At 38.9% G+C, this 19,022-nt stretch overlaps 2 protein-coding genes and 1 pseudogene across 4 annotated transcripts in view; 2 read left to right on the top strand and 1 right to left on the bottom strand.

Moving 5' to 3' along the window:
- LOC118561913 overlaps positions 1–19,022 on the bottom strand; it is a 716,353-nt gene that overhangs the window by 209,634 nt on the left and 487,697 nt on the right. The window lies entirely within an intron of this gene.
- Positions 1–19,022, top strand: part of LOC118561874 — a 951,216-nt pseudogene that overhangs the window by 171,963 nt on the left and 760,231 nt on the right.
- On the top strand, positions 5,362–12,423 carry LOC118561871. Of its 3 annotated transcripts, none has more exons than XR_004930325.1 (2): positions 5,362–12,065; positions 12,307–12,423. XR_004930325.1 is itself a non-coding variant. In XM_036134132.1 (2 exons), exon 2 carries the CDS (start codon positions 9,825–9,827, stop codon positions 11,823–11,825), a length of 2,001 nt encoding a protein of 666 aa, XP_035990025.1. In that variant the 5' UTR covers positions 5,362–6,380; positions 9,745–9,824; the 3' UTR covers positions 11,826–12,423. The 3 variants fall into 3 exon arrangements, 2 of the variants coding, with proteins under 2 accessions (XP_035990025.1, XP_035990024.1); XM_036134132.1 differs by having other exon boundaries at positions 5,362–6,380; positions 9,745–12,423; XM_036134131.1 differs by having other exon boundaries at positions 5,362–5,554; positions 5,796–12,423.

A 19,022-nucleotide genomic window follows, 5' to 3' on the forward strand; every position in this document is an offset into this window, starting at 1 on the left:
GTGCGTGCATGTGCGTGCATGTGCGTGCATGTGCGTGCATGTGCGTGCATGTGCGTGCATGTGCGTGCATGTGCGTGCATGTGCGTGCATGTGCGTGCATGTGCGTGCATGTGCGTGCATGCTTGCAGCGCAAAATTTAAATTTAATTCACACTAGAATACTGCGGTTACTACAACGAATATTAGACTACGAAACTAGTCCCAATTTAAAAAAATTATATTATCCACACTATAACAGGCGATAGAAGAAGCAGGAGAGAGTAGTTTTCATTTGTGGAACTTAAGAAATGTATGTAACCAACGTTAGCATCTTAAAATAATATTTAATTCTGAAGTATAATACATTTTATCAACAAAAATATTCTGTGTCAGGCAGGAGTTCTGAAGACTGCTGGAAAAATCGACAAGTAAAGAATGTAAGCTTTCAAAAAATCCCTTTAAGGCGGTTCAGATATAAATAGCAGGTGTTATTCGTTTTATAGAGTAAAACATTACGAGATGGTGCCTAAACATTGCTATTTTTTTTTTTAGAAAGCATAATTAGGGTTCCACATAATAATAGTGCTATTTAATTGACTATTTCTACTTTTGGAAATAGGATAAAGTACAAACAGAGGAACACATTGGTTTGATTTTACATAGAATTCCACACAGTCCATAAGTAAATTAGTACAAACATTAGTGTCCGGTAAAAATGCTTGAATCTGGCTGTTTATTTTGGATATTATTACATTACGGATAAGATAGTGTTATATTTTCTTTTAATAATTGTTAAAAGCGATTTTATATTTGAATAAACTTAGGCTCATGCTTAGTGTTGTGATTGTAGATGATGCCACCAAAAATGAAAAGAGACATAAGGAGCTATTTTAACACTCAGACAGTAAGTATCATAGGATGATATAAAAGGCTGTGTTACATTTAATCCTTTAATACTAAAAACACACTTGTATAATAGTAACACTATATGATTATAGGAAACACAGATATCCAGTAATAATGATGCAGGGCAGCTTGGAGGTGAAGCAGCTGGCCCTTCAGTGCTTCAGGTGATGTCTAATTTATTTTAATTACAAATTAAGGAGCAGCTTTTTAGTTATATACAATATATATATAGTGCTTATAAAATTTGTATTAATGTAGCAAAAAATGCTGCTTTTCTCTTTAAACGAAATGTCCCCTGATGCTCACGTCAAGTATAAAAAATAGGGGCATGCATATTGCGTAGGACCAATGACATCAAACCAATAAAACTTGAGACCAGTAGTGTCCCTACCAAAGTTGAAATCAAACCTACGCCCATGGATATTGGTCAGTAATTAGTTTTTATTCTGTATAATTCAGTTACAATAAAACCAAATTTATGAATAAAGGTTCTTCAGAGAGCTCAAGAAAATGACTTTTTTCATATTGTTCACTGGCTGTCTAGCTTCACATAATCACCTGTTGTGAGTGCAACACAAATCATAATACATTAAACCTATATAGTGCTTTTTGGACTCTGAAAGATGCTTTACGAAACAATTTTAAAAACACAGAAATATACGAATGTATTACTACAGAAAAGCAAGTTTAAATAAGTGGGATTTATAGTTCTGTAATGAGTCTGAGTTCCTGAAGGTTTGGGGCGGCAGCAGTGAAGTTTTGGTTCCGAAAAGCCGTTGATCTGATGATTACTCAGAATCCTTTTTAAATTTTTAAATACATTATATTAAATTGTTTGTAACAGCTAGAATATTTCATTACTGCCACACTTTTTTAACTATATAATATAAACAATGTAAAAGGTTGTTAGCCCGACTCTTACCTGCAGTTAAAACAAAGGATGAAACTAAAATGTTCACTCCCTGCAGACACAGCTCCTTCTCTCTCTGGAAAGACGGCACATGTTCATTTTAACTATTGTAACGCCAGTACAGGACATGACAGACTGCATTTGCCATGATGCAATGTGGTCAAAATGGCCACCAACTCCCATCATGCAACACGGCCCAAAATGGCCACCGACCCTAACAACGGACAGACCCTGATAAGCCCATAGATATCCATAATAAAGGCTAGATGTCTTACGGCGGAGTCTCAAACGTCATCACCGGCGGCCATCTTGCCTCAGGCAAGCTTTCTGGCGTGCTCTGTGGTACCTAATGTAAGGTGAGTGATCAGCACGAACACAAATACTCTTATCTCATGGAATTCTTGACGGATTTACAAACAGTTTGGTTTCTTACAAACGTTATGAACGTGGCTATAATTCTTGACGCTTGAACTTGTCAAAATTGCAGATTTTCTTGTTGAAAAATGACTTAATCATGCAGCATAGTTGTGCATCACGGCTACTTGCGCAAGTTATCAAGGCTGAGACCACTGGTCAATTATATAGGTTTTACTGACACCAATAACGATTGTATGACAATTAATCTTTGGTGTAAATTTGAGGGAAATCAATCTCACAATGGTCCAAAAAAATAAATGTTCCCCTAATTTCCCCATGGTTATTATAAATTATTTTAATATACCAACTCTTATTTCAGGATTTGTTGAGCGACGGGCTCTGAAGAAGCTGTCCTGTGATGTCTGCCGTGCCAGCTTGGTAACAGATGCTGCATCTGCCATCAAGGACCAGAGCTACCACCTGCTGAAGTTAAAAAACAATGGAAATCTGGTGATTCCATCAGAAGGCACAGTGATGGTAGTCAGGGCAGCAGAGTGGGTCATTCGCCAGACCTGTCTATGGCAAAGACAGCCACCACCATACGCTGTTAACGTTGGTTGTGTCCTTGTTTTTTTAAGTTAAGGCTGCACCACATTGCCAAAATAACTAACCTTAGCTTACAGAGCAACAACATGCAACAGAAGCTCAATAAAACCGTCCTTTTCAAAGGACATTAGCCAAGCTATGTTTTTTGGGTCATTTTTTAAATCTCTGTCTTCCATGTGTATACCATCACAGTAGTGTAGGTGGGGATTTCAACATGCTACATCTATATATACTTGTGAAGGGGACTATTGTACCAATTTTTATAGCAAATAAATGTCACTTTTATAATGGTTTAAAAATAGGAACTTTTGTGTAATTACTCCTGATATATAATTCGAATAGTCTACATGAAACTTCAAAGTGTTACCTTTAATTTGAAACCTGGATTATGCTTCTACACCAAGAGGTTGCCACACAATAAGCCTTTTTTGTCAGTATTATCATATTTTATTATAACAGTAATATTCATATTATAAAAGTATGTATGTAAATATAAATAAATTAGGACTGTGAAATAATTAATCACACCAAATAAAAGTATATATATATATATATATATATAATAATATATATATATATACACATATACATATATATATATATATATATATATATATATATATATATATTATATATAGTATTATATATATAATATACACATATACATATATATACTATATATATATAGATAATATATATATATATATATATATTATATATACATATATATATACACATATACATATATATATAGTATATATATACAGTATATATATATATATGATATATATATACATACATATATATATATATACACTATACATATATATATATATACCACATATATATATATATTATATACAATATATATATATATATACACATATATCCATCCATCCATCCATTTTCCAAACCGCTTTATCCCTCATGGGTCGCGGGGGTTGCTGGTGCCTATCTCCAGCGTTCACCGGGCGAGAGGCGGGGTACACCCTGGACAGGTCGCCAGTCTGTCGCAGGCAACACAGAGACAACGGACAAACAACCATTCACGCACACACTCACCACCTAAGGACAATTTGGAGAAGCCATACCATATATAATATATATATATATATATATATATATATAACATACATATATATATCTTATATATATATATACATATATATATATATAGATATAGATATATAGAGATATATGTTAGATATATATATATAGATATATCTCTATATATATATCTAGCTCTACTCCCTACCTTATATATCTGTCTAGAGATATCTATGTTCTCTATCTGTGTATCTCTCTCTCTGTCTCTATCTTGTGTCTCTCTCTCTCTCTCTCTCTCTATCTATCTCTCTCTCTCTCTCTCTCTATATCTGTCTCTGTGTCCTCTGTTCTTCTCTCTCATCTCATCTTATTCTATTCTCTGTCTGTCTGTCCTATGTTCTCCTCTCTCTTGTGTGTCTTCTATCTTCTCTAGATCTTCTCTCTCTCTCTATCTCTCTCTCTCCTCTATCCTGTGTGTGGTCTCTCTCTATCTGTGTGTGTCTCTCTCCTCTCCCTCTCTCTCTCTCTCTCTCTCTCTCATCTCTCTCTCGACTCTCTCTCTCCTCTCTCTCTCTCCTCGCTCTCTACCTCCCTCTCTCTCTCGTCTCATCTCTCTGTCTCTCTCTCTAGGTGTGTCTCTCTCTCTCTCTCCTTATCTCTGTGTCCTCCTCTCTCTCTATCTATATATCTCTCTCTCATGTCTCTCTCTGTCTCTGTGTTCTCTGTGTATCTCTCTCTCTCTCTATGTATCTGTCTGTCTGCTCTATGTCTCTCTCTCTATCTGTATGTCTCCTCTCTCTATCTCTCTTTCTCTCTCTCTCTCTCTATATACACATATACCATATATATATCTACGTATATTATATTGTGTGGTTCTATATCTATATGTGTGTGTATATATATATATATATATATATATATATATATATATATATGTGGTATATCATTTCAATTCAATTCAATTCAATTTTATTTATATAGCGCCAAATCATGAAACATGTCCATCTCAAGGCACTTTACAAAGTCAAGTTCAATCATATTATACAGATTGGGTCAGATTATACAGATTGGTCAAAAATGTCCTATATAAGGAAACCAGTTGATTGCATCAAAGTCCCGACAAGCAGCATTCACTCCTGGGGAACCGTAGAGCCACAGGAAGAGTCATCTGCATTGTACATGGCTTTGCTGCAATCCCTCATACTGAGCAAGCATGAAGCGACAGTGGGAAGAAAAACCACCCATTAACGGGAAAAAAAAAAACCTCCGGCAGAACCGGGCTCAGTATGAACGGTCATCTGTCTCGACCGACTGGGGTTACAGAAGACAGAACAGACACAACAAGAGAGACAAAAAAGCACAGAAGCACACATTGATCTAGTAATCTGTTCTACATTAGACGGTAGTAGCGGGTGAGCCGTCTTCTCTGGATGATGTCACAGTTAACAGAACGCCAGACCAGGTGTACCTACTATGAAGAGAAAAGAGAGAGAACAGAAAGTTAAAGCAGAAATGACAACACATAATGCATAATTGAAGAACAGTAGATGTGCTGGAGCTGTTTTTATGTGTTTTCTCCAGGCCGTTAGGGGGCGCATGTTTGCAAAGTTCGCTAAATTGAGCCAGTTAATAAGTAGAAGAAGAAGTGTTACAGGAAGCCATCTTTCTTTACATGAGTCAAGAAATGAACATGGTGTATTTCTCATCTGCACCCATCCAATCCTTTCCATCCCTTTGAGTGGCAATATGAGTAAGTCATAAAGTTGTGTATGGTGGCTAGAAATTATATATTTGATTATTGTGGTAACCTTGAGAGTTTTGATATGTTATATGCTCTAATACATTGGAGTCCAATTAGAGTGAGTCAAATGCTAAGGCTAAATGTAAGCTAACCCTTTAAATGTACCTTTTATAGAAAGTAAATGTTATTTGATTTACTTTGATGTATGATTTACATACTAAGTACATTTTTGTATTTTGTATTGTTTCAGTTTCACACTTTTTTCGCATTAAATCCGTTCAAATACAACACACGGCTGTTCCTTGGAGGAAGTGATGCAAGAAAGAGTTTAGCTGGCTGTGAATCTCAATATAGGACCCGCGGTCACATTGGGTGCAACAGTACAGTGAAATCATAGCACTCTGCGAGGGACTACGGGTAGACGCTCTACTACTCAACCATGGAAAAATCAGAAGCTAAAGGTCGAAACGATGAAGAGACAAATTCAACCCACTCAGCAAAGTTTTCAAGGTCTTCAGGAAAACTGACTGTTAGATCAGTAGCAACAGGCTCCAGCAGGTCATCAGCATCATCGCGAGCAAGTATGGCGGCAGCACGAGCACAAGCAGAAGCTCAAGCAGCGAAGGCCAGATTAGCCTACGCTGAAAAGGAAATGACAATCAAAGTAGAAAAAGCCCGTCTAGAAGCAACTCTCGACGTAATCAATCTCCAAAAGGAAGCTGATGCAGCCATGGCTAAAGCTGAGGTAATGGAGTCAGCAGCAGCTCAATTTGACACAGCTGATGCAGGACAAGAATTGAGATTTCTGCCCCTACAAACTACTCCAGAGCAAAAGGTGAGTGAATACATAAATAAACATAGTTACACTGACCTGGCTGAGGATAATAGAGAAACATTTCAATATGATGACGACACCTATCAGAACGCAGAATGCAAACAGCCAATAGTGTATACACCTTTTTTCCTAAAACAAGAACCAATGCAATACACGTTTGCACCTCAAGATGCCAAACGACCATCAAAAAGAGATGTAATTCCACAAACCCTCCACAATGTGTTACAACCACAGCAGGAACAAAACCAAAATAAAACTGCTGACACCACAACAAGTGACCTTGCCAGATTTCTAGCTAGAAGTCAACTATTGACTGGAGGACTGTCTAAATTTGATGATAAGCCAGAAACCTACCTAAGCTGGAAAGCCACATTCCAGAGTACCATCAGGGACCTTGGTCTTACAGCCAGTGAGGAAATGAATCTACTGATTAAGTGGCTAGGCACCGAGTCTTCTGAACACGCTAAGAGACTAAAAGCAGTTAACATAAAGAATCCACCTGCTGGTTTGTACATGATATGGCAAAGACTAGAAGAGTGTTATGGCTCTCCAGAAGCATTAGAAAACTCCCTGTTTGTCAGAATAGAAAACTTCCCAAAGCTTTCCAGTAAAGAACCACAAAAGCTTCGTGACCTGTCAGATCTACTGAGTGAACTCCAAGCTGCAAAGCTAGATGGCTATTTACCTGGGCTAAGTTACCTTGACACTGCGAGAGGAGTAGGTCCAATAGTGGAGAAGCTGCCCTTTCCCCTTCAAGAAAAATGGGCAATGGTAGGGTCAAAGTTCAAAGAAGAACACAATGTTAGCTTCCCACCCTTCTCAGTTTTCGTTGAGTTTGTGAAAGGTCAAGCCAAAGCAAGGAATGACCCAAGTTTCACTACAACATTCAACACAACTGCACTCTCACATTCAAATAACACTGTCAGCTACAGAAAAGGAAAACCAACACATAACTACAGCCAAAAGCCATCAGTCATAGTGCACAAGACAGACATATCATCAGAAGGATCCAACACAAAAGAAACAGGCAACGACATTAAAAGACAATGTCCTATTCATCACAAACCACACTCACTTGGGAGATGCAGAGGTTTCAGAACTATGCTACTTGAAGACAGGAAAAAGCTGCTAAGAGACAATAACATCTGCTACCGCTGCCTTGCTTCTACCAGCCACCAAGCCAGAGACTGTAATATTACAATTAAGTGTGAAGAGTGCAGCAGTGAGAAACACCTGGCAGCTCTTCACCCTGGCCCAGCACCGCGAATGTCTAAACCTCCCCTATCCCTTAAAGAGCAAGGCGGGGAGCAAGCAAATGCACAGGACTCAGATGTTACTGCCACATGTACAGAGGTATGTGGAAATGCAATTACAGGAAAATCCTGTTCTAAGATCTGCTTGGTGCAAGTCTACCCCAAAGGTCAGCAAACCAACATCAAACGAATGTACGCAATAATTGATGATCAAAGTAACCAATCTCTTGCAAAGACAGAGTTTTTTGATGTGTTTGACATACAAAGTCCAGCTGAACCATATACACTAAAAACCTGTAGCGGTGTAACGCAAGTGAATGGTAGAAGGGCATGTGACTACATAGTCCAGTCGTTAGATGGAAAAATTAGTTTACCTCTCCCTACACTCATAGAGTGCAATGCCATCCCCAACAATAGGGAAGAGATACCCACCACAGAGGCTGCTTCACACCACCACCACCTAAAAGCAATAGCTGCTGAAATCCCACCTCTCGACCCAAGTGCAGATATATTGTTACTGATTGGGCGGAATCTGCTGAGAGCTCACAAAGTGAGGGATCAAATAAATGGAAGACACAATGACCCATTCGCACAGAAGCTTGACCTGGGCTGGGTTATCATTGGTGATGTGTGTCTTGGCAAAGCTCACAAGCCAGGTGAAGTGAATGTTCTGAAAACACACATATTGGAAAACGGTCGCCCAAGCTATCTCACTCCCTGTGATAATCGCTTCAGTGTAAAGGAAGACTTCAGTCTGAGCCAAGCCAAAGCCATTTCTAATCAACTGCCATCCGGTTACTTACACCAAAGGCCCACAGCTGAGAATTTAGGAGAGACTGTGTTTTGTCGTACCAATAAAGACAACCAGCTAGCTCATTCTGCCGAAGACAGGATATTTCTAAAGAAGATGGAGGGATTCTTCAAAGATGACACTAACAGCTGGGTTGCACCACTCCCATTTCGAACTCCCAGACGCAAACTCCCTGACAACCGTTCATACGCCCACCAGCGGCTCATGTCTCTACGACGCACACTTGACAAGAAACCCGAAATGAAGACGCACTTCGTGGAATTCATGCAGAAAATGTTAGACAACCAACATGCAGAGCTTGCACCGCCTCGCAGCAAAGACAAAGAAGCCTGGTATCTCCCAATATTTGGTGTATACCATCCGCAAAAGCCAGGAAAGATACGCGTGGTGTTTGATTCAAGCGCGCAGTTTAATGGAGTGTCCCTCAACGACATACTGCTTTCTGGCCCAGACCTAAACAACACACTTTTAGGTGTGCTGCTTCGCTTCAGAAAAGAGCCGGTCGCCATCACAGCTGACATTGAACAAATGTTCTATTGCTTTGTAGTCCAGGAAGATCACAGAGATTACCTTCGCTTCCTGTGGTACGAAGATAATGACCTTACCAAAGCAGTAGTGGACTATCAGATGAGGGTTCACGTCTTTGGTAACAGTCCCTCCCCGGCAGTGGCGATCTACGGGCTGAGGATGGCAGCAAGGGAGGCAGAAAGCGAATATGGAACTGATGCACGAAACTTCATAGAGCAAGACTTCTACGTCGACGACGCATTAAAGTCTTTCCCAACTGAGGCTGAAGCCATTGATGTCCTACAAAGAGCCCAGAAAATGCTCGCCCTCTCCAATCTGCGTCTGCACAAGATTGCTTCCAACAAAGTGCAAGTGGTAAATGCATTTCCCCCTGAGGACAGGGCCAAAGATATCAAAGATCTGGATTTGACGACTGATGAGATTCCAGTCCAACGCAGCTTAGGGGTCAGTTGGAACCCCACATCAGACACATTTACATTCCATGTTCCCCAAGAGCAAAAGCCCTATACTCGACGCGGTGTGCTTTCAACAATAAACAGCTTGTTTGATCCTCTTGGTTTGCTTGCACCTGTTACCATCAAAGGCAGGCTTCTTCTCAGAGAGCTCTCCAGCAGCAACCTTGAGTGGGACAGTTCCTTACCACAAGACATGTATGACAACTGGAGAAGATGGCGCGACTCATTACAGAGTCTTACAAGTCTACACATTCCTCGCACCTATGTTATGTTTTCCATCTCACAAGCCATCTTCGTTGAACTTTGTGTTTTTTCAGATGCTTCAGTGAAAGCCATAGCTGCAGTAGCTTACCTGAAGGTCACACATGAGGATGGACACAACGAACTTGGGTTCGTCATGGGTAAGGCTAAACTGGCTCCCATTCCAGAGCTCACCATTCCTCGACTAGAGCTTTGTGCTGCAGTACTTGCTGTTGAGATGTCAGAGCTCCTCACAGAGGAACTGAAGATCAAGATTGACAGGACAACATTTTACACTGACAGTAAAGTGGTTTTAGGATACATCAACAATCAACACAGAAGGTTTCATGTATATGTGAACAATCGTGTACAGAGAATCAAGCAGTCTTCACTACCAGACCAATGGAGATATGTGCCGACAGAACACAATCCCGCTGATCATGGCTCTCGATCTGTAGCTGCGGAGAAACTTGGTAGTAACTCATGGTTGTGTGGCCCAGCATTTCTCCTCAACCACGAGAGCCTCCTTCCAGAAAAGGGTCCATTTGAACTTGTTGATCCAGAGTCAGATGTTGAAGTTAGACACAATGTGACTGTGCTTAAGACCACAACCGCTCCAGGTGCCTTAGGTTCATTGCGCTTTGAACGGTTCTCAAAATGGACTTCTCTCATAAAAGCAATAGCCTACCTCAAACACATAGCTCACAGCTACAAGCCCAAAGATGGCAGCAGTTGTAGCAGGTGGCACCTGTGTAAGGCAAGTCTCACAGATGAAGCTTTATCTCAAGCAGAACACATAATTATCAAATGTGTCCAGCAGGAAGTCTATAAAGAGGAGATAAAATGCATCATGACAAAACGTGCCATACCACACAGCAGTTCTCTTCACAAACTTAATCCAATGATTGATGACAAAAACTTACTGCGAGTAGGAGGACGACTTTCAGAGTCCAAATTGCCAAGTCATGAAACCAACCCTCTTCTGATACCAGGAAAGCATCACATTGCTACGCTGCTCATTCGACATCATCATGAAGCTGTCCAGCACCAAGGAAGACACTTCACTGAAGGAGCCGTGAGAGCAAGTGGTTTATGGATAGTTGGAGCAAAGAGATCCATCAGCAGTGTTATCCACAAATGTGTCACCTGCAAAAAGCTTCGAGGCAGAACAGAGCAGCAGATTATGGCTGATTTGCCTGCCGAACGCTTACAAACTGATCCTCCATTTTCTTATGTTGGCCTTGACGTATTTGGACCGTGGGAGGTTTCAACACGGCGCACAAAAGGTGGTCAAGCTAATAGTAAGAGATGGGCAGTCCTGTTCACTTGCATGTCTACAAGGGCCGTCCATATTGAAGTGATCGAAGCTCTTAGCTCATCTAGTTTCATTAACGCTCTTCGCAGATTTTTTGCAATCAGAGGCCCTGCTAAACAGTTGAGATCAGACTGCGGAACCAACTTCATTGGTGCATCCAAAGAGTTGAGGCTGGATCCTCCAAAGCCCAATGAGGCAACTGTGGATGACTACCTACGCAAACAGAGGTGTTCTTGGGTATTCAACGCTCCCCACTCATCTCATATGGGAGGCACCTGGGAACGTATGATAGGTGTCTCACGACGCATTCTAGACTCAATGCTTCTACAAGCAGGAAACCCTACTCTAACTCACGAGGTCCTGACAACGTTGATGGCTGAGGTCACGGCTATTATCAATGCGAGGCCCTTGGTACCTGTTTCCTCAGATCCGGAGGCCCCTTTGATCCTAACCCCCTCAGCACTGCTCACGCAGAAGTTTAACCCAATCGAAACTCCACCTGGGGACTTCACAAAAGCCGACATGTATAAAAATCAGTGGAAAAGAGTTCAAGCCCTTGCTGACACATTCTGGGCCAGATGGCAGAAAGAATACCTCAATATGCTCCAAAGTCGTCAGAAATGGCATCGCAACAAACCAAACTTGAAAGAAGGAGACGTTATTCTTCTGAAGGACAAGCAACTAAAAAGAAATGAATGGCTTATGGGAATCATCACAAAGACCCTTCCGAGCAAAGATGGAGTTGTCAGGAAGATGGAAGTGAAGGTTACACGTGGCAAGACTACTAAGACCTTCAACAGACCTATTTCAGACTGTATTCTACTTTTATCTTCAATGGAGTAGTTTATATTGGCATTCTTAAAATAATGCCAGGCGGGGAGTGTGCTGGAGCTGTTTTTATGTGTTTTCTCCAGGCCGTTAGGGGGCGCATGTTTGCAAAGTTCGCTAAATTGAGCCAGTTAATAAGTAGAAGAAGAAGTGTTACAGGAAGCCATCTTTCTTTACATGAGTCAAGAAATGAACATGGTGTATTTCTCATCTGCACCCATCCAATCCTTTCCATCCCTTTGAGTGGCAATATGAGTAAGTCATAAAGTTGTGTATGGTGGCTAGAAATTATATATTTGATTATTGTGGTAACCTTGAGAGTTTTGATATGTTATATGCTCTAATACATTGGAGTCCAATTAGAGTGAGTCAAATGCTAAGGCTAAATGTAAGCTAACCCTTTAAATGTACCTTTTATAGAAAGTAAATGTTATTTGATTTACTTTGATGTATGATTTACATACTAAGTACATTTTTGTATTTTGTATTGTTTCAGTTTCACACTTTTTTCGCATTAAATCCGTTCAAATACAACACACGGCTGTTCCTTGGAGGAAGTGATGCAAGAAAGAGTTTAGCTGGCTGTGAATCTCAATATAGGACCCGCGGTCACATTGGGTGCAACAGTACAGTAGAACTCAATATAGTGAGAAAATTAGATCCTGATATACTCCAGTAACCTAAGCCTATAGCAGTAAAACTATAAAGGTGGCTGAGAGTAACATGAGTCACTAGTTATAATTTTTGTCAAAAAGAAAAGTTTTAAGCCTAGTCTTAAAAGTAGACAGGGTGTCTGCCTCACGGACCAAAACTGGGAGTTGGTTCCACAGGAGAGGAGCCTGATAGCTAAAGGATCTGCCTCCCATTCTACTTTTAGAGACTCTAGGAACCACCAGCAGACCTGCGGTCTGAGAGCGAAGTGCTCTGTTAGGAACATACGGGGTAATCAGAGCTCTGATATATGATGGAGTTTGATTATGAAGGGCTTTATACGTTAGAAGAAGAATTTTAAATTCTATTCTTGATTTAACAGGAAGCCAATGAAGGGAAGCTAAAATTGGAGAAATATGATCCCTCTTGTTGATTTTCATCAGAACTCTTGCTGCAGCATTTTGGATCAGCTGAAGGCTTTGAACTGCATTTTGTGGAATTCCTGATAGTAAAGAATTACAATAGTCCAGCCTTGAAGTAACAAATGCATGGACCAGTTTTTCAGCATCACTCCTGGACAGAATGTTTCTAATTTTGGCGATATTCCGGAGGTGAAAAAAGGAAACTCTGGAAACCTGTTTAATATGGGATTTAAATGACATGTCTTGGTCAAAAATAACACCAAGATTTTTTACTTTATTACCAGAGGCCAGTTTAATGCCACCCAGATTAAGTGATTGGTTAAGAAGTTTATTTTTTGAGGACTCTGGCCCAAAGATTAAAACTTCGGTCTTGTCAGAATTTAGATGCAGGAAATTTAAAGTCATCCAGCTTTTGATGTCATCAAGACATGACTGCAGTCGAAGTAATTGATTGGATTCATCAGGATTTATGGATAAATATAGCTGAGTATCATCAGCATAACAGTGGAAATTAATCCCATGCTGTCTGATAATTTTGCCTATCGGAAGCATATATATAGTAAATAGAATTGGTCCAAGGACTGAACCCTGTGGTACTCCACAAGTGACCCTAGAGTTTGAGGAAGATTTATTATTAACATGAACAAATTGGAATCTGTCTGACAGATAAGATTTAAACCAGCCTAATGCTTTCCCCTTAATCCCTACAGTATGTTCAAGTCTTTGTAGGAGAATATTGTGATCAACTGTATCAAACGCAGCACTGAGATCTAACAGTAAGTATAGACACAAGTCCATTATCTGAGGCCATGAGAATATCATTAGTGACCTTCACCAGAGCTGTTTCAGTGCTATGACATATATATATATATATATATATGTGTGTATATATATATATGTGTGTATATATATATGTGTGTATATATATATGTGTGTGTATATATATATATATATATATATATATATATATATATATATATATATATGTATGTGTGTATATATATATATATATATATATATATATATATATATATATATATATATATATATATATATATATATATATATATATGTATATATATCATGTTGCCATTCTGTACACTGAGTTTTAATAGCATATATTGATTTAACATAAATACCTTGTGCATGTGTATATTTATTGCACCTGTATGTTCTATTCAATGTTCTTTTCATATAAAATTCCATGGTTATAATTATTCATAAGTGTGCAGTGTCATAACTACATGTCTGACTTTTGTTTAACAAACCAAACAGTTTGAGAATCGTTAGACAATTGAGGAAGTTATGGTTGTTTAAGTACATGCGCCATTGAAACACAATGTTACGAATGAGCGAGCTGCCTGTGGCAAGATGGCCGCCACGTGCGGACGTCGACCCCCATTGGCCAGCAGCGCGGACGAGACATCTAGCCTTTATTATGGATATCTATGGATAAGCCATCCTGAGAAGACACCACAGCTGTTTCATCCCGTGGGATTCAACCCCCACACGCCACGGGCTCCATTTTCTAGCTGGTCCGAGATCGACTGAAGCGACTCCATCTCTGCTCCAATCATAGCAAGAGGTCGACTTTAAAAGTACTTTCTGAACCCACTTTGATCGAAGACTTAGAGCCGTTATCTCCCGGTGATCGTAAAGGGACCACGCTTTCGTTTTGGCCGAACAAAGCATCTGAAAAGCCCAGTGAGAGACGAAGGGATTTCTCCTCCCGTTCCCCGCTGTCCGACGCATCGGCCCGCCGGAGCTGAACCAGATTCGCGGAACTAGGACACCCGCCGAGGCAACGTCAGAGTAAAGAAAGATTTCCCCCCCTTTTTTAATTTCTCTTTTTACCCATAAGGTGATATTATTTTCGTACTTGGGCAGAAACCTAATAGGATTTAGTTTAATGCTTAATTACTCCAAGACGGAGTTTTGTTTTAACTGCTGAATATTTCTGATGTATGTGCATGCATTTTGTAAGTGATTTTGGCTTTGTTTTTGGTTTGTGATTCTTATAAATGAATTCCTCATTCAGGACCGCCTTCCTAGTCAAGGTACCACCCCACATTAGCGTAGGCGCTGATTCCGTCATTAGGACCTCCTCCTCACGCATCACGTAAGGTCGTAGGTGACGTGGCGTCATAGCTGCCATCTTTGGAAAGTACAGTGTAGCTAAGCTGTTAGCTAGCTTGTTGAAAAACATTGAGGCGCCCATCCAGTTCTCAGAGCTATCTCTGTCTTTCAATGCTGCTACGTCAAGTGTAATATCTTTATTGTCATTGAAACATACATTACAATGAAATTTGTTCTTTGCTTTTAACATATCCCCTTGGGGAGCAGTGGGCTGCCACTGTGCGGCGCTCGGGGTTAAGGGCCTTGCCACAAACATTTCTGATATTTTCCAACATTTGGCAGCAAGTACTTGAAAAGCAAGTTGTTGTTTTTATTCACACAGTTTCTCTGAGCCTCCTCGCCTTTTCTCTATCTCAGCATCATAAATTACATGTAATGGTAGTTTATTTATAATGAACCACTTCACAACAAAAGGCAACATAAAGACGTGTAAAATCAGACAGATCCATCAATCTTTCCAAGGAGAACATTGGTGACTGTAAAGAAATCAACAATATTTCTGATGAATTGTTTAATAGCAGATTTTTCTCCCTGTCTCCTCAGACTGAGTGGCTGTAACCTCTCAGAGAGAAGCTGTGAAGCTCTGTCCTCAGTTCTCAGCTCCCAGTCCTCCAGTCTCAGGGAACTGGACCTGAGTAACAACAACCTGCAGGATTCAGGAGTGAAGCTTCTCTCTGCTGGACTGGAGAGTCCAACCTGCAGACTGGAAACTCTCAGGTACAAAGTTCTCCATCCTGTTGAAACCAGATTTCTGTCCATTACTTTCTAAAAGGTTTATGGAAATGTTAGTTCACTGATAGATTTGTTAACTTTTGTCTGACCTTTATTCCTTATGAATAGAAACCAGGCACAGATTCACCGTATAGGAATGATTCTCAAAGGTTTTATTTTGTGAGCACTTTGAAGAATGAAATATATTCAGGACTCCCTTCCCAATAAAATGTGTCACAATTGTTGCTGTTACAGTTTTTAGTTTTAATGGATTCAATAATAATATTAATAATAATGATTATCATTTGTTAAAAGTCAGTAATAAAATTATTGTATAAATAAATTACATAAATTAGATAATAAACAAGTTAATAGTTTAAAATTAGTCCAAGTCAATCAACAGTTAAAAAGGTTTAGGGATTCATGGTTAATCAGAGTGAGACATCCCACCTTTGTCAGATTTGTACATGAATTACGTGACATAGTGAGTGCTCTTATCTTAAAAACTATCTTTGATGTATTTTTTCTGGGAAAATCAATGTTCCATCAAATAAGCTAGAATAACTGTTCATGTTGAAGTTAAATGTGTTCTACACGCTTCCACCTTGGGAAACATTCGTCTGAGTGTGGAATGTACTGGTAATATTCAGACATGGATATTGGTCAGTAATTAGTTATTTATTCTGTATATTTCAGTTATAATAAAACAAAATTTATGAATAAAGGTTATTCAGAGAACTCAAGAAAATCAAGCCTTGTGTGGAGAACTTCTTACCAATTGTTCACTGACTGGCTTCACATAAACACCTGTTGTGAGGACAGCAGAATACTACTACTACTACTACTAATGATGATGATGATAATAATAATAATAATAATGATGATGATGATGATGATGATAATAATAATAATAATAATAATAATAATAATAATAATAATAATAATAATAATAATAATAATAATAATAATAATAATACATCAAACTTATACAGTGCTTTTTGGACACTCAAAGACGCTTTACGAAACAATTTTTAAAAACACAGAAATATATGAAAATCATTCTGCAGCAAATCAAGTTTAAATAAGTGGGATTTGTAGTTCTGTAATGAGTCTGAGTTCCTGATGGTTTGGGGCAGCAGCAGTGAAGTTTTGGTCCCCTAAAGCCGTTGATCGGATGATTACTCAGAATCCATTTAAAATTGAAATACGTTATATTAAATGGTTTCTAGCAGCTGGAATCTTTCATTACTGCCACACTTTTTAACTTCATAATATAAACAACAAAATAAAAGTTTTTTAGCCCGACTCGTACCTGCAGTTAAAACCAGTGACGTGCGGTGAGGTTCATAGCTGGTGAGGCACTGACGTCATCAGAATCAGATTTGCAAATAGATGCATAGATTGACCGCAGTTTACAGGTTATGTTTCACTTCTGCATCCTTACACATACAAACTGTAGCTCACAAAACACACATTTCCTTAAAAAACAAAACAAAATAAATGTTATTACTGTTTTACTTTTACTTATAAATGAAGTCCATGCGTCGCTCCATTGCACTCTGGGTCCATTGCACTCTGGGTCCAGGGACCCAGAGTGCAGGCAGTGGGGATTGAACCGGGTACTTGCATCCTTCTCTGAGTGCAAGCGCGCTGCTCTAACCAGTAGGCCAACACTCCCCCACAGTTTAAACAACTCACAGTTTAAACAACTGTGAGTTGAACTAAGATTTGCTACCTCTCATTTTAATCCATTTTTGACTTGTTTATTTTCATATATTTTCACATGTTTATTTTAGTAGTGAGTAGAGTTCCCAAGGTTGTTGAATTAGAATAATTACTGTCAAAGGGAATTGCTTTGGTTTAATAAATAGCAATTGTTTGTGTTCATTTCAATTCAGTGTTTGCATGGTCATCAGAATATCCAGAGCTATCTCTTTTCGAGTTAATATCTGACATTAAAACAGAGACATTAACATTGGATTGGTAATATCAATGCATTAGTGGTCAATCATTACAAGCTTATAGCCCTAGGATCACCACCATTTGAACCATATTTTGTTATAGCTACTATTTGAGTTTGAATGATCTATTATTAAAGTTATAATACTATATTATAATAAATAATAATAATCATATTCAAACACTATCCATGAACCTCATCATCAATAAAATTCAGAGACCCAGAATTAACAAGAAGAAAATAGCGCAAAAATAATATCAAGCCATTAATATTAAAGACAAACTTCAGTTACATTAGGTTTTATACTTTTTTAGGAGTTTATTAACATTATGATGTGTTCTAAAAGCAGCCCAGCTTAGCGCAGGTTCTGCTACATGTTGCTGCCACTGAGAGACCTGATGTCTCCTCCACCGTCATCATCAGTCATGGCAGCTGTTGACGGCCCTGCCACAAACATTTCTGATATTTTCCAACATTTGGCAGCAAGTACTTGAAAAGCAAGTTGTTGTTTTTATTCACACAGTTTCTCTGAGCCTCCTCGCCTTTTCTCTATCTCAGCATCATAAATTACATGTAATGGTAGTTTATTTATAATGAACCACTTCACAACAAAAGGCAACATAAAGACGTGTAAAATCAGACAGATCCATCAATCTTTCCAAGGAGAACATTGGTGACTGTAAAGAAATCAACAATATTTCTGATGAATTGTTTAATAGCAGATTTTTCTCCCTGTCTCCTCAGACTGAGTGGCTGTAACCTCTCAGAGAGAAGCTGTGAAGCTCTGTCCTCAGTTCTCAGCTCCCAGTCCTCCAGTCTCAGGGAACTGGACCTGAGTAACAACAACCTGCAGGATTCAGGAGTGAAGCTTCTCTCTGCTGGACTGGAGAGTCCAACCTGCAGACTGGAAACTCTCAGGTACAAAGTTCTCCATCCTGTTTGAAACCAGATTTCTGTCCATTACTTTCTAAAAGGTTTATGGAAATGTTAGTTCACTGATAGATTTGTTAACTTTTGTCTGACCTTTATTCCTTATGAATAGAAACCAGGCACAGATTCACCGTATAGGAATGATTCTCAAAGGTTTTATTTTGTGAGCACTTTGAAGAATGAAATATATTCAGGACTCCCTTCCCAATAAAATGTGTCACAATTGTTGCTGTTACAGTTTTTAGTTTTAATGGATTCAATAATAATATTAATAATAATGATTATCATTTGTTAAAAGTCAGTAATAAAATTATTGTATAAATAAATTACATAAATTAGATAATAAACAAGTTAATAGTTTAAAATTAGTCCAAGTCAATCAACAGTTAAAAAGGTTTAGGG

The sequence above is a fragment of the Fundulus heteroclitus genome, unplaced genomic scaffold (genome assembly GCF_011125445.2).
Source record: "Fundulus heteroclitus isolate FHET01 unplaced genomic scaffold, MU-UCD_Fhet_4.1 scaffold_75, whole genome shotgun sequence".
NCBI lineage: Eukaryota > Metazoa > Chordata > Actinopteri > Cyprinodontiformes > Fundulidae > Fundulus > Fundulus heteroclitus.